General features: G+C 37.3%; 1 protein-coding gene across 1 annotated transcript in view; it reads right to left on the bottom strand.

The window, feature by feature from the left end:
- The window catches only part of LOC139120855 (uncharacterized), a 36,441-nt gene extending 20,652 nt beyond the window's left edge, over positions 1-15,789 (bottom strand). The window contains exons 1-3 of the mRNA XM_070685459.1: positions 15,620-15,789; positions 15,425-15,515; positions 14,542-14,704 (exon numbers count right to left, since the gene is read on the bottom strand). Of these exons, the coding sequence (XP_070541560.1) occupies positions 14,542-14,704; positions 15,425-15,515; positions 15,620-15,662 (297 nt within the window). The 5' untranslated portion in view covers positions 15,663-15,789. The remainder of the gene's footprint in view (positions 1-14,541; positions 14,705-15,424; positions 15,516-15,619) is intronic.
- Between the last annotated feature and the right edge of the window lie 362 nt (positions 15,790-16,151).

The raw sequence follows: 16,151 nt of genomic DNA on the forward strand, positions 1-16,151 counted from the left end.
AATATGTGGCGTCATAAGGTGTCCCAATCATACCATACATGAAGGGTGTAGCACTTGTGGTTACTGAGTTATAGACAAATATGTATATTTGAGGTCAAAGGTCACCGAGGTCACGTGACATTTTGTCAAAAAAATTGTATTGCTAAGTTATCCCTATATACCAAAAATCAGACCTCTAGCTCTATTGGCTCACTCAAAATTAGATATGCACATAATTAATGAGGTACAATATGTGGCGTCATAAGGTGTCCCATCATACCATACATGAAGGGTGTAGCACTTGTGGTTACTGAGTTATGGACAAATATGTATATTTGAGGTCAAAGGTCACCGAGGTCACGTGACATTTTGTCAAAAAAATTGTATTGCTAAGTTATCCATATATACCAAAAATCAGACCTCTAGCTCTATTGGCTCGCTCAAAATTAGATATGTGCATAATAAATGAGGTACAATATGCGGCGTCATAAGGTGTCCCATCATACCATACATGAAGGGTGTAGCACTTGTGGTTACTGAGTTATGGACAAATATGTATATTTGAGGTCAAAGGTCACCGAGGTCACGTGACATTTTGTCAAAAAAAATGTATTGCTAAGTTATCCCTATATACCAAAAATCAGACCTCTAGCTCTATTGGCTCGCTCAAAATTAGATATGCACATAATTAATGAGGTACAATATGTGGCGTCATAAGGTGTCCCATCATACCATACATGAAGGCTGTAGCACTTGTGGTTACTGAGTTATGGACAAATATGTATATTTGAGGTCAAAGGTCACCGAGGTCACGTGACATTTTGTCAAAAAAATTGTTTTGCTTAGTTATCCTATATACCAAAAATCAGACCTCTAGCTCTATTGGCTCGCTCAAAATTAGATATGTGCATAATTAATGAGGTACAATATGCGGCGTCATAAGGTGTCCCATCATACCATATATGAAGGGTGGTAGCACTTGTGGTTACTGAGTTATGGACAAATATGTATATTTGAGATCAAAGGTCATCAAGGTCACATGACATTTTGTCAAAATATCCGAGATATCTGCGTGAACGGATGGACTCACGGATGGACGAACAGACGGACATGACCCAATCTATAAGCCCACTGGACTTCATCCGTGGGGACTAAAAATTGTGTCACTGCATCCTTTTTGCAATATGAATACGATGAGAAACTAAATTTTTATTTTTCGTGGCCTATACATGGGAGTCTATGGAGATCTGCCTTATACATGGGAGTCTATGGACGTGTAAACTAAAAATATGCAAATTTCACCACGATTTGCCCAAATTTGGGAAAGGTCACTCCTATGCACTTCCATACCAAGTTTCAAATCAATCGGACTTGTGGTTTCAGAGAAGAAGATTTTTTGACCAAAAATGGGAGAAAATTACAAAAAAATTCATGAAAAATAGCAAGTCCAAGATACTGACCCAAGATGTGCACAATCATTTCACGTCAGCCCAAGTACTTACATGCTAATTTTTCATGTAATCTGCTCAGTGGTTATTGAGTTTTTTCAATTTGACTGTTTTTACATTTTTTCACTTAATTTGCATATTTTTGGCAATGACAACTTCATTTGAACAAAATCTCATCTACAGCCCATCATCCATGTACACACCAAATATCAAGATGAAATGTGCAGCGGTTTTGGAGTTTTTGATGTTGACGGACAGACATACAGACATACAGACATACAGACACACAGACATACAGACATACAGACATACATACATACAGACATTTCCCTAGCCTATAAGAATAGCTTCCATTGCCATATATACATATGGCTATGGGAGCTAAAAATCAACACGTACCGTATATGTATTACATAAGTCAATGTCCATGTACCAACTTTGAATAGGATCAGTTGAGACTTGCCAGAGTTAGGCTCTCGACATGAAACAACCATAACAAAATTGCCATCATGTGGCCATATTTGACCACCTTGTGAAACCAATCGACATACATATGTATAAATAAGTCAATGTCCTTGTACCAACTTTGAATAAATTCGCTGGATACATGTCTGAGTTATGGTTCCGGACATGAAAAAATCGGGAAAAAAAATGGCCACACGGGCGGCCATATTGGATTGTATCACAAAACAAATCAATGTGCATATGTATGACATAGGTCAATGTCCTTGCACTAAGTTTGAATAAAATTGGTGAATAAAATCGTACGTGTCCAAAGGACGTGAACAAATTGTAACAAAATGGCTGCCATGCAGCCATGTTGGATCATATCATGAAACAAATTGACGTACATATGTATGACATAGGTTAATGTCATTGTACAAACTTTGAATAAAATCGGTTGAGATATGCCTGAGTATTGTGGCTCTGTACATGAAAAAATCGTAACAAATGGCCACACGGCAGCCATATGGATCATATCACAAAACAAATTGACATGCATATCTATGACATTGGTCAATATCCTTGTACCAACTTTGAAAAAAATCGGTTGAAACATGTCTGAGTTATGGCTCTGTACATGACAAAATCATAATAAAATGGCTGCCTAGCGGCCATATTGGATCGTATCACAAAACAAATTGACGTGCATATGTATCACATAGGTCAATGTCCTTGTACCAACTTTGAATAAATCGGTTGAGATATGTTTGAGTTATGGCTCTGTACATGAAAAAATTGTAACAAAATGGCCACACGGCAGCCATATTGGATCGTATCACAAAAGAAATTGACATGCATATCTATTACAGTGGTCAATATCTTGTACCAACTTTGAAAAAAATCGGTTGAAACATGTCTGACTTATGGCTCTGTACATGAAAAAATCATAATAAAATGGCCGCCTGGCGGCCATATTGGATCGTATCACAAAACAAAGTGACATGCATATCTATGACATTGGTCAATGTCCTTGTACCAACTTTGAATAAATTCAGTTGAAACATGTCTGAGTTATGGCTTTGTACATGAAAAAATCGTAATAAAATGGCCGCCTGGCGGCCATATTGGATCGTATCACAAAACAAATCGACGTGCATATCTATGACATTGGTCAATGTCCTTGTACCAACTTTGAATAAAATCGGTTGAAACATGTCTGAGTTATGGCTTTGTACATAAAAAAATCGTAATAAAATGGCCGCCTGGCGGCCATATTGGATCGTATCACAAAACAAATCGACGTGCATCTGTATGACATATGAAGTAATCCTTGTACCAAGTTTGAATGAAATCGCTCCTTGCATCTCTGAGATATCTGCGTGAACGGACGGACGCACGCACACACGCACGCACGCACGCACGGACGCACGCACGGACATGACCAAACCTATAAGTCCCCCCGGACGGTGTCCGTGGGGACTAACAAGCGACCTAGCGGCCGATATAGCTCCGCTGTGTTTATGTAGAGAATAACTATTTTTGACACATGTTGATGAAGAAGGTGGAAATCTTTGATAGCTCAATGCAGTGGCCAGAAAAAAAGTGGCTAAAATAGCTGCAAAAATGCACAATTGAAGATTTCATCATACTTTGAATATATCACATCGGATCATCCCGAAGAACATGTCAACCAAAGCTTTTGAGTAGTTTTTTGAGAATAAATTTTCTGACCAAAATGAGCAACAATTGCCCCCAAAATACCAAAATTGCAGATTTCATCATAATTTCAAAAGATCAAATTTAGTTCATCTGTAGGAACCTGCATATTGAATTTCAAAGCTATCAGACTAGTACTTTTCTAGAACCACGTTTATTTGACCAAAAATGGAAAACTTGCCCCAATTGCAAAAATACCAAATTGCAGATTTCCTCATTGTTGCAATAAATATCATTTTTTGACCAAAAATGGCAAAAATTGCCCCAAAAATACAAAATTACAGATTTCATCAGAAATTCAATATATATTACTTAGTTTATCTATAGACACCTGTATACCAAATTTCAAAGCTGTTAGACCAGTACTTTTTTAGAAACACATTTTTTGACCAAAAATGGTAAAAATAGCCCCAAAAATTCAAAATTGCAGATTTCATCATAATGTCAATAAATATATATCATTTAGTTCATCTATAGAAATCTGTATACCAAACTTCAAAGCTATCTGATGAGTAGTTTTGGAAATACACATTTTTTGACCAAAAATGGCAAAAATTGCCCCAAAAATACAAAATTACAGATTTCATCAGAAATTCAATATATATTACTTAGCTCATCTGTAGAAACCTGTATACCAAATTTCAAAGCTATCAGATGAGTAGTTTTGGAAATACACATTTTTTGACCAAAAATGGCAAAAATTGCCCCAAAAATACAAAATTGCAGATTTCATCATAATTTCAACAAATATCATTTAGTTCATCTGTAGAAACCTGTATACCAAATTTCAAAGCTATCAGATGAGTAGTTTTGGAAATACACATTTTTTGACCAAAAATGGCAAAAATTGCCCCAAAAATACAAAATTACAGATTTCATCAGAAATTCAATATATATTACTTAGTTCATCTATAGGAACCTGTATACCAAATTTCAAAACTATCAGACCAGTATTTTTTAGAAATATTTTTTTCTGACCAAAAATGGCAAAAAATGCCTTAAAATGTAAATTTGCATATTTCTGCACAATTTGAACAAATCTGAAATAGATCATCCCTAGGGACATACGTACCAAATATCAAAGCTATCTGACTGGTAGTTTTGAAGAAGAAGATTTTTAAAGATTTTTTTACCAAAAATGACAAAAATTGCCTTAAAAATACAAATATGCAAATTTCACCACAATTTGAACAAATCTGACTGAAGTCACCCTAAGTAAACTGCATATCAAATTTCAAAGCAATCGGACAAGCGCTTTCAGAGAAGAAGATTTTTTTACCAAAAACAGCAAAAAATGTCCCAAAAATACAAATATACAAATTTCACCACGATTTGAACAAACTTAAGTGAGGTCACCCCAAGTGAACTGCATATAAAATTTCAGAGCAATTGGACTTGCGGTTTTAGAGGAGAAGGCAATTGTTGACGGACGACGCTGACAGCGGAGCTAAAAAAGTTAATGCTACCTCATCAATCCACTACCCCCCCCCCCCCCCCCCCCCCCCTCCGGTTTTTCAAATTTTTAACCCCTTGGTATTGACCGTGTTTAAATGAAGAGCTACATGGCCAGATGGCAGGAAATGTAAAGTAGGTGAGCTATTTACAACCTTGGGGATTTTTAAAATGCTATCAGTGCTGTCATCCCAATGTAAACAGCACTTGTTAGTTACAGATAGTGAAATGCCTTCTGGCATTATGACATCTGGAATTATCGTCAATCCAAATTTTTTTTATCAGTTCTTGTTTGTCTTACATGGAAAAGTTGCAAAAATTGTTCCACAATGAAAAAAAGTCATTGTTGATGACACAGTCCCCACTTGTTTATGGGTACTTTAAATTATAAGTCCTCAGAGAGGATAGAGTCCTCTTCATTAATTAGCTCTGTGATAAAAATACTGCAATAGAGATAGGGCTCAATAGCCAAGAATGAGTTCAATGGTGGGGAAAACATAAAACCAATGTAGGCCACCATCCTAATTACAAAAGGTCATTAAATGAGTCATTTAGTAATTTATTGACAGGATGTTGCCAAACATTTTTGCATCCTATCCTAACACAGGGCTGTCAATGATTTTCAGAATAGAAGAGTACAAGTGAAAGAACAGGAGGGTACAGCCTTGTGCGGAGCGAAGCGGAGCAAGGCGTGCGCGCAAGCGCACGCGGGGGGAGGCCGGAGGGGGGTGTCCCCCCAGCTGAAGCTGAAGCTTTTCTAAATATTCATCTTCAATTGGTGGCCTGTGGTGGCACTTTTGAGGGCAATTTACTGTCAAGTTTATTATAACTGAAGTGTCAAAAGTAACATGAAATTGAATCTTGTGAAATAAATTATGAAAGACAAACAGAAGTATTACAGAGTTTATATGTTTATTGTTACACCAGGTTATTATTATTTGCATACAAATTCTGTTGAATTACAACCTGCTTAATAAAGATCATAATCTGAACCATAATCAGAATCGCTGGAGTACTCATCTAAGCCCAAGGCTTGCATGGCAGTACCAGCTGACAATACCTCAATATTGTGTGATTCCCAGGCTGATGAAACAGTAGCTTCAGAAACTACATCTGCAAAAACTATTTCTTCAGATGTAGCTTTAGAAACTACACCTGCAGAAACTATTTCTTAAGAAACAACATCTGCAGAAAGTAATTCAATAATTGTAATACGTTCCCATTCAAAAACAGCTAATCGTATTAGAATTTTAAAAAATCTTGTCCCCACTGCAAAACTGATGTCATAACGTCACGACAAAAAATTCCGATCTGCGTCTGGTTGATACTGCTGTAATTTTATTTTGTCTGTTTCAAGATCTCTCCTCAGAGTTACCGGCTATGAATTTCCAGTGTGAAAATTTACAAATGTAATGGGGTAAATACAAGACCGTTACCAGAGACAATTTGAGTAGACGCTACGACATACAAACAATTACATACTCAAGTTTACATCCGCTAATGAAATTGCGTGGCTTCGTTGTCCATCGGCCTCTCAATCAACATTGATTAAGAATTGAGATATGTTGATTTATTTACGTAGTAAATCCTTGCACGTGAAAGTTAACGATCAAATCTTTTCTCCTGATGACTATCTATTCTGATATCCCTCACACGGGCCCTCACAGTAGTCAGAGTTTTGTCGAAACCCACGCCGGCCAAGTGGGTAGGCTCACTACATGCATGATATATCCATATTCAAAACATGGTTTACCGCCGTATACGTACGTGCAAGGTACCGCGAAAGTATATAGTCAAGCCTAGCTAAATTTTGTGATTGCCCTAAATATTAAAAATGTTGGTCTTGGTAAATGATTTTGAAGGATCGGAATACCGATATTTGCTTTTGAGGAAAGATTTCGGATGTCGGAAAATATTTATCAAACTTCAATACTTGGGCCTTCGAAATAACCACAGTACACAGCATGTACTACCGTAAGAACACATTTCATAGAACGGCGGCTTGGTGCAAACAAATTCAGTGGTAGTCAAAACTCACTAAAAATTATGTCAATCCCCACAAAGTTTTTTTTTTGCGCTGAGTAAACGATTCTTACTCATTGTAAAGAGTGTTCACAATCTGCAAACGTGAAAACAAATCAAAAATTCCAGTCGCTAAATACACGTAATGCTATGGCACTTTGCTCAGACGCGGCGTGAAATCTACATTGCATGCTATACCATTGATGGATTGAACCCCCGATCACTGAAATTCCTCCGGAAAATAAAGTGATTTACAAATATGAACATTACTTTTATATCCAGAGCTAGTGTAAGCCTCTCGGGGTCTTTTTTGGACCCATAAATCCAACGTGGCTGTCGTTCTTTTCGTAGCCATATCGATCGTGTACTTCCGAAAACCAATCAGAACACGCAAAGCTTTTTGACAGTACGGATTGAAACCAATCAGAAATCGGCTACCAACGAGCCTTAGGGGCTGCGCCTCTGTAGCACAGCGCAGCCAACAGTAGAATTGGGACAGGAAAGAATTCATAACGTGTGTAAAGATCATTATTGCAGGCCTTGAATAGGGAAAACAGGCGGCGGCAAGACCTGTGTCAGACGGCGATTTGCCGCCTGTGACCGGCTATAAATGACAGCCCTGCTAACACTGACAGATTATCACTGGTACCATATTTCACAAAGTTTGATGCAGTGCTTCTGGACATTCACCCTAAAAACAAAAATTCATATGTAAATGCAAACTAGCAATTAATTTAAATGATACCGCTAAGTGTCATTGAATTGTATTTACAACACTACATGTATGAGATCAACATCTGTACCAAGTTTCATCAAATTTGACGCAGTATTTGTGGATATATCACTCTAATTGGGAAAGTTCATTACATATGCAATTACAATTTAATTAATGACACTGATAATTGCCTTTTTCACTGCTAAAGCAATGTGAGCTTAACATCTGTACCAAGTTTCATACAATTTGATGCAGTATTTCTTGACATATCAGCCTAATTACGAAACTTCAATAATTGACATGATACTGCTACATGACGTGAAACAAATTGACGAGCATATATATGAAATAGGTCAATGTCCTTGTACCAACTTTGAATAAAATCGGTTGAGACTTGCCAGAGTTATGGCTCTCGACATGAAAAAAACCATAACAAAATGGCCGCCTGGCATGTGGCCATATTGGATCATATCGTCACACAAATCAACTTATATATGTATAACATTAGTCAATGTCCTTGTACCAACTTTGAATAAAATCAGTTGAAACTTGTCTGAGTTATAGCTCCGTACATGAAAAAATCGTAACAAAATGGCCGCATGGCAGCCATATTGGATCATATCACAAAACAAATCGACGTGCATATGTATGACATATGAAGTAATCCTTGTACCAAGTTTGAATGAATCACTCCAGGGATCTCTGGGATATCTGCGTGAAGGGACGAACACTTGGATGGACAGACATACGGACATGACCAAACCTATAAGTCCCCCCCAGCAAGTGTCCGTGGGGACTAATTAACCTCAGCTTTGTTTTCAGATCAAATTTCACTACAAATTGATACTAAATATGACAAAATTATGTTCACAGCCACTGTCTCACAACATATCCTGAGTTTGTCTAGGTCATTTAAGGTCACAGACTGAGAAAATCACCTACATTATATGAATTTGGGGCTTTCCCAAAACTTTGAGCAGAAGATTTATCTGGCTAATAACACTCTTTGGGACTTTTATACCAAATTACAAAGCTCTCAGACAAGTCTTTTTTGAGAACAAGTTTTCTTGACCAAAAATGACAAAATTGTCGTAAAAATACAAGTTTTCTTGACCGAAAATGACAAAATTGTCTTAAAATACAAATTTGCATATTCAGGACAATTTCCTCCTATCCAACTATTGACAAATATAAAAGCTATCTGTCCAGCAGTTAAAAGAAAAAAAAAAAATTTTACGATTTTTTTGACCAAAAATGACAAAAATTGCCAAAAACAGTAATTTTGCCAATTTTTGTCATAATGTCAACAAATTAGATGGGTAACGCCACTACATAACACTATTACTTCCGGGTGTTGGAAGCGACCTGAATACTCCGTTCACCAGAATAGGAATATATATTGTAATAGGGTGAGCAAATCCACTACCCCGAGCTCACAGGCTAGCAGTTTTTACCGCCAGGCGAGTGAATTTTCGTACCTCTACTAGCTGGGAAAGTAATTTTTGGTACCTCTACTAGCCTGATGGGCTAGTGTAATGTAGGAGACAGCTGAGGAGAGTAGTAAAGTCGATCGGGAGCAAATGACATGTAGAACTGCATTGCCTACAGCAAAATGAACACAGAGACGGATTTTTCCGAGCCAATTTAACTGACATAAAAGTCCTCACACAAGTTCGATTTAAAAGAACGTATGCAATTCTGGGATGAAGAAAACGTTGTTCTAAGAAATTACAGCTTGAATTTAATCTCAGAAAAAAGACAAACAATCCATACGATCACTGTGTAGCAGGTTGAACATATGTCCTCGTCAGTACGATAAAAAAAGGTGACACACATGAGTTTCTTGTGTCGTGTATGAATATTTATAACACTACAAAGACAAAGTCCGGTAACGAAAATTAGCAACAAAAAATGGACATTTTTTACGAAAACGTACTCGCCAAATGTTCAGTTCAGTGAGTGGCTTTGAATGCAATAAAAGACAGTCACAAGCAAGCTTTGGTGTCAACGGGTCCAGTCTTTGAATTTTCAATGAACATCGACTTATTTCTCAGGTCAATTAGCCAAAAGTTACTTGTCCATGGCAACCAACCTCTAATGTTTGTGAATTTTCCTATTCTAAAATGACTGTCAAGAAGCAATTGGAGCGAATATGACATCGGGAAATTCATCTTTCAAAATACACGGTAAACTTGGACACTTTAAGTTGTTGTTGGTTTAAGTTCTACTAAGTCTGCGCATGAGCATTAAAAAGACCACTTATGTCATTAGAAAAACATGGGAGACTGGTTTTGTGCAGTGGTAATCAAAAATTCATAGTGGTGAGGTATGACATAAGCACGGTAAAAACACCACAAAGAAGTACATTATTTTTCAGAAGCTTCAAAGCATTCCTTTATAACTAGTAAAGATTTTTTTCTTTCTGTATAGTTCAGTTAAAACTGAAAAATACCTTAGAGGTACAGTGGAAATGGCTGTTATTATTTGTGCATTAAGCCCTAACATTTTATATGCTTGTATGTTTACCTTCTTAGAAATTTTTTCAAGAATATTAATGGCAATGAATACTAATGAGCCGTCCGGCATTCTTTGAAGTCTGGGGAGAACCCTAAGAGAGTGACTGACATTTTCTCACTACATCATGAAGTTTCATGATAGTTTTTGAAATACAGTGTGAAATGAAAAATCGATGTTTTCGCTTTTTTCAAACCACGTAAATTTTACTGGGCAATTGTTTTTTTCAATTCGGGCCAGTGTGAATTTAACCCCCCACTTGCCCGAAGGACAAGTGGATAAAAATATAAGTGTCTATCCCTGCATCATGACCGTCCATGCTCTTTGGTACAACACATGCATGTAGTAGTCAACCGCCATCGGACACTGCGATCGCATGACATGCTATTTTGTGTTGGGGTTGTTTTTGTTGCTGTTGTTGTAAATTTTATTTCTTTCAGCAATTATTACATGGGTATCAAGGAGCAGAATGCTTCCAGTGCATAGGGTTATTGTGTTCACAGAGATATTCACATGGAGCATATAAACGGTCATGCTCTACGCTAATAAAATAACTGATTCGTATCGTCAAAGACAAGATGAAACAAGTCATCGTTGATGACACAGTCCCCGCTTGTCAATTTTGTTATAATCTTTGGTGTCTAGGTAGCTGTGGTCTAGGTAGCTGTGGAATGACATTGATGCAACGGGTGCATCAGGCCTGTGACTTGCATAATAAAGTAATCAGAGGAACGTTCAATAAATTACTCATCTCTGCCAGTAATGACCACTGAAGGAACTTTTGATGACATCACACATAAAGATGCCCTCACTGCCTCTAGTGTCATGACGGCACATACTATAAACATGGTTTGGTGGAATTTTCGAAATGGTATGGGATCGAGTATGTTGTTGTAATCAGCCATTTCGGATCATATAATGAAACAAATTAATGTGCACAAGAATTCAGCCATTGCATTTTATCTTCGTATCACGTTTGAACAAAATCAGTCCATCGAGGGACAGTGACCTATATGTTTATGTTTCAAAGACATAAAAAAATCACACCAAAATTGAAATCAAATGGCTGTCTATTGACCATATGGATCATAGCACAAAATTAGTAGACATGCATATGTATGCCACAGTACTTTATCGTTGTACCAAGTCTCAACAACATTGGTTAAGGAATATTTGCATATGATTAAACCTCAAAGACATGAAAAAATCCAAAAATGACCATCTGGCAGCGATATTGGAAAAAAATGACAATCTGGCAGACATATTGGAACATGTCACAAAGTAAATTGGCATGTATATGTATGCCATAGTGCTTGATCTTTGTACCAAGTTTGGACAAAATGGGTGTAATGACCTTTGAATTACACTTCAAAGACATGCAAAATTCAAACAAAATGGCAGTTCTGCAGCCATATTGGATCCTATCGCAAGGTTAATTGATACATGCATATGTATGCCATAGTGCTTTGCCTTTGTGCCAAGTTTGAACAAAATCGGTTCAAGGATGTTTGAGTTATAGTTCAAAGACATGAAAAAAATCGCAAAAAAATGACCACCTGTCGGCCATATTGGATCATATCAAGAAATAAATTGGTGTTCATATGAAGGGCATAATGTTTTGCTTTTGAGCCAAATTTGAACAGAATCAGTTAAAGGATGTCTGAGTTATGGTCCAAAGACATGAAAAATTGCAACAAAATGGCCGCCTCACGCCCATATTGGATCATATCGCAATATAATTCGACATGCATATGTAGGCCATAGTGTTATGCCTTTGTGCCAAGTTTGAGTAGAATCGGTTCAAGGATGTTTGAGTTATGGTTCAAAGACACGAAAAATCGCAAACAAAATGGCCGCCTCGCGGCCATATTGGATGGTATCGCAATATAATTCAACATGCATTTGTAGGCCATAGTGTTATGCCTTTGTGCCAAGTTTGAACAGAATCTGTTCAAGGATGTCTGAGTTATGGTCCAAAGACATGAAAAATTGCAACAAAATGGCCGCCTCGCGGCCATATTGGATTGTATCGCAAAATAATTTGACATGGATATGAAAGCCATAGTGTTATGCCTTTGTGCCAAGTTTGAACAGAATCTGCTCAAGGATGTCTGAGTTATGGTCCAAAGACATGAAAAATCGCAACAAAATGGCCGCCTCGCGCCCATATTGGATCGTATCACAAAATAAATCGACGTGCATCTGTAGGTCATAGTGCTATGACTTTGTGCCAAGTTTGAACAAAATTGGTTCAGTAGTGTCTGAGAAACTGTTGATGACGGACGGACGGACGGACGGACGGACGGACGGACGCACAGACGGGACCCAATCTATAAGTCCCCGCCGGACTTCGTCCGCGGGGACTAAAAAGTCTGTGGTATCGTGCTGTAGTTTTTGGTACACAAGTTTTGTTAATTTAGGAAAAAATCTTCATGTCAAATGCAATTTTTCCGTCCCATTTTGCAGCAGGAGAGCAGGAAGTGAAACAACAAGTCACAGGCAGGCCAGTTGAAACATGCTGGGCTAGCAATTGTTTTGCCTTCTAGCCCGGGGACTTGTAGTGACTCAAAAATGATTTGCTCATCCTCCGAATGGGAATCTGTATACATTGAAGTGTGTTTAGAAATGTTCAAATGACGTCCAAAAGTGTTTACTTTGAATAAGAGAGTCACATCAGTCGCACATCTTTGTGTTTTGAGTAAAATATTTGCATGGCTAATAAATTTTTGCTGTGGCTAATTTGAAAAAATCCTAGCGCGAACATTAGTGTCCTTATTCATATTAGGCAGTACATGAATCACCATGCATATTTTGGTACTGGAAAAACAAATTACCTAATATTCACCAATAACAGAAGTTAAAAATACTGCAATTATACGGTGTCACTCAAATTTGATCAGAATTGGTACATACCAAAGATCAACAATAAGTGTTATTTCTATCTGTTCAGTGCAGGAAAATTATACGTTGATGTTATGACAATTTCTGCACAGTACAACCAGAAAAACAACAAGAAATATTTAAACCAGAAAATTAAGAATGACAAAAGTAAATAAGGTCTGAAACATTAGGTACTGAAGGTCAACTTTAGCAACATGCATAGCAGAGAATCTTTCAACCATGGATGTACAAAAATAGACATCCATAGTTTCAGCAGATCTGTTAATATGTCACAGTACATAAAACATGACAGGAAATGACCAATTAGCTGTTTCAGTTACTGCTACACTCCCAAACATAATAGGTACCCTGCATACAAATAGGTTAAAGGTCAAAATCCTCTTATTCAGATGTGTGGGCTGATTCAGTTCACTGCCACCACTCCTGCACACTTGCAGTATTTCCCTTTTTCTTACCTCATTTGCACAATTTTGACACTGATGTGTTCATTTGAACAAATTCACATCTCAACCCCTTCATCTACCTTTACACCAAATACTGAGACGGTAGCTTTGGCGGTATGGGAGCCTTTGTGTGTGACGGACATACATCCGCATATACATACCCACATACATACAGACATACAGACACCACTCAGACTCATCATATAAGCTCTTTTGGTATTTATATATAAAACCAAATATGATCCATGAGGTAAAAATAGCTGCCATCTTTGTGTTAACTCTATTGGCAAAAATTAAACAATTTTCACAAAAAGAAGATGGGCACACTCCATTTACTTAAAGAGCCTAAAATGACCTCAAACAAGCACTAGACCAGAAAAGACCTGGTACATTAAAATTTCAAAATAATCTTAATGACTACAGAAATAACTGCAATTCATTATTATTCTTTGTCTTATCGACTTAGAATTAGAATAACTTTATTGTCCATATCATGCAAAATCGTCTTTCTATCACTCGCAGTAAAATACATACAATAAAATATAACAAGTTAAAACAGCAGACAGTAGACACATAACAAAGACACTGCTGATCAACAGCACATAAAAATTGTGACACTGAAGAGAAGAAGTGAGATCTCACAGCTAGTGTCTATGATAGACTACATGAACCACTCAGTGTATGTATGCATGGATACACGCACAGACTTAATATTTTGGGGTGATGTGCAGCGTCTCAGAAGCTGATATCCAATTAAGTGGCTGAATCTTACTGTTATAATTGAATAATACAAAAAGACTCCCTAAGTTACTGTGAATAGTGACAATCAACCAATCAGATATAACCTTTCAAGCACACTGCACATCAGCAGAATATTTTGTCTGACTATATTTGTATGACTACTTGCCTCACTGAAGGATGAGCTGTCACTCTCTCTATGATGATGATCTTTGTTACAATTTTCTTCTGTTGATGTCTTAGAACTTGATGCTTCTTTCCTTTCTTCAATAGCTTTAACAGACTCCTTTCCTGTGATCATACTCATCAACATATCATCTATTTCTTGTTTTCTAAATGCAAAGAATTTTTGATAATGCAGTTGAGAATACTGTAAAAGACTATCTGTCAGCTTAATTTCCTGTTAATCATCATCATCGTCATTATCAGCATCATATCCATCATCATCATCATCATCATCATTGGAGATCGAGGCCCCTGTGGTTTAACAATTATTTGAGTATGCAATCCTTTTTAAAAAATAAAAATGTATCGCAATGTTGACCTTTCAACTCATTCATTGACATTACCTAAGTTACATATACTTCAGTGGATCCAAAACTTTAGGGTTTGTCATTGGTATCAGTGTTGATGAATGAACTCGTTATGTTACAGAATATAAACAGAGTAAACACAGCAAGATTTGGTGTAAATGAAATGGTATATTAACGTAAGATAAGTACCTTCAAACACAGTCTCTCCATACACATGTAGGGACTGTGCTTCAAATGAGGCAGATGGACCACTCAATGAGCGAAAAAACTATATTAAATGGAGAGGCTTTTGAGTACGAAAAGGGTCATCCCTATCAAAGAGTGGAACAAGAAATCTTGGCAAATGTAAATTTATTGTAAACAGCGTTAAACGGCTTTCTGATATCGTTCCACGCTTCGAGGATACTTTAGAGAGACCTAGACATCGTCAGACATGCTTTCCTAGGCAATGCTTTCCTAGGTAACATAAATATTGAATAAACTTTGCCGTTGATAAGAATAAAACCGAGTGATACCGACCTGTCGGTTAGGTCTGCGCAGAACTTATCTTCAAGTGAGCGACGAACTCTCTTAGACGACAACGTATTTAGGTCTCCATTTTCTAAAATTTCTGTGAGACATGGGAAAAGAGAAGAAATGTACGTTAAGTGCAGTGGTGTACAGCATGAAATAATGTTAATCAATTCAAGTTAAACAGAACAACCTAGTTCATACCTTTCACGCCTTCCCTCAGAGCTGCACTGCTGATCTCCGCCATGTTGTTGTCACGCTGGATGGACCGGAAGCAATACGACACCCTAAGTTCACAAATATAAGCAGAGATGCAGACGACGCAACCTGATGATTTCCTTCGTGGGACATGTACGTGAATTATCTTTCTTATTTACACCAATTATTCCCACCGCCGATCTCAGTGATCTCGCAAGTGCGCTTCCGCTTTTCCACATGAACTTACTGGTCGCAGTTCTTTGTCTGATTTAGAACCTGTGTAATCAGGAAAACACTAAAAGACTTGGGCTCATCAACTAAGTCAAAAGCGGCTACCAATTCCATTGGACTTCGTGATGGCATTTCCATCATTTTCGATAAATCAAGAGTAGCTAGTAAATTCAACAATTTTTTCACGACAATTGCTTCAAGTCTTGTAGAGAAACTCCCTATTGGCATAGGTCGTTTTAACATAGCTAGCATTAACTTATTTTATTCCAACAAGGGTGTTCTGACTGATTCTTTTCAGTTCTCTGTT

The sequence above is a fragment of the Ptychodera flava genome, chromosome 20, assembly GCF_041260155.1.
Source record: "Ptychodera flava strain L36383 chromosome 20, AS_Pfla_20210202, whole genome shotgun sequence".
NCBI classification, from domain to species: Eukaryota; Metazoa; Hemichordata; class Enteropneusta; family Ptychoderidae; genus Ptychodera; species Ptychodera flava.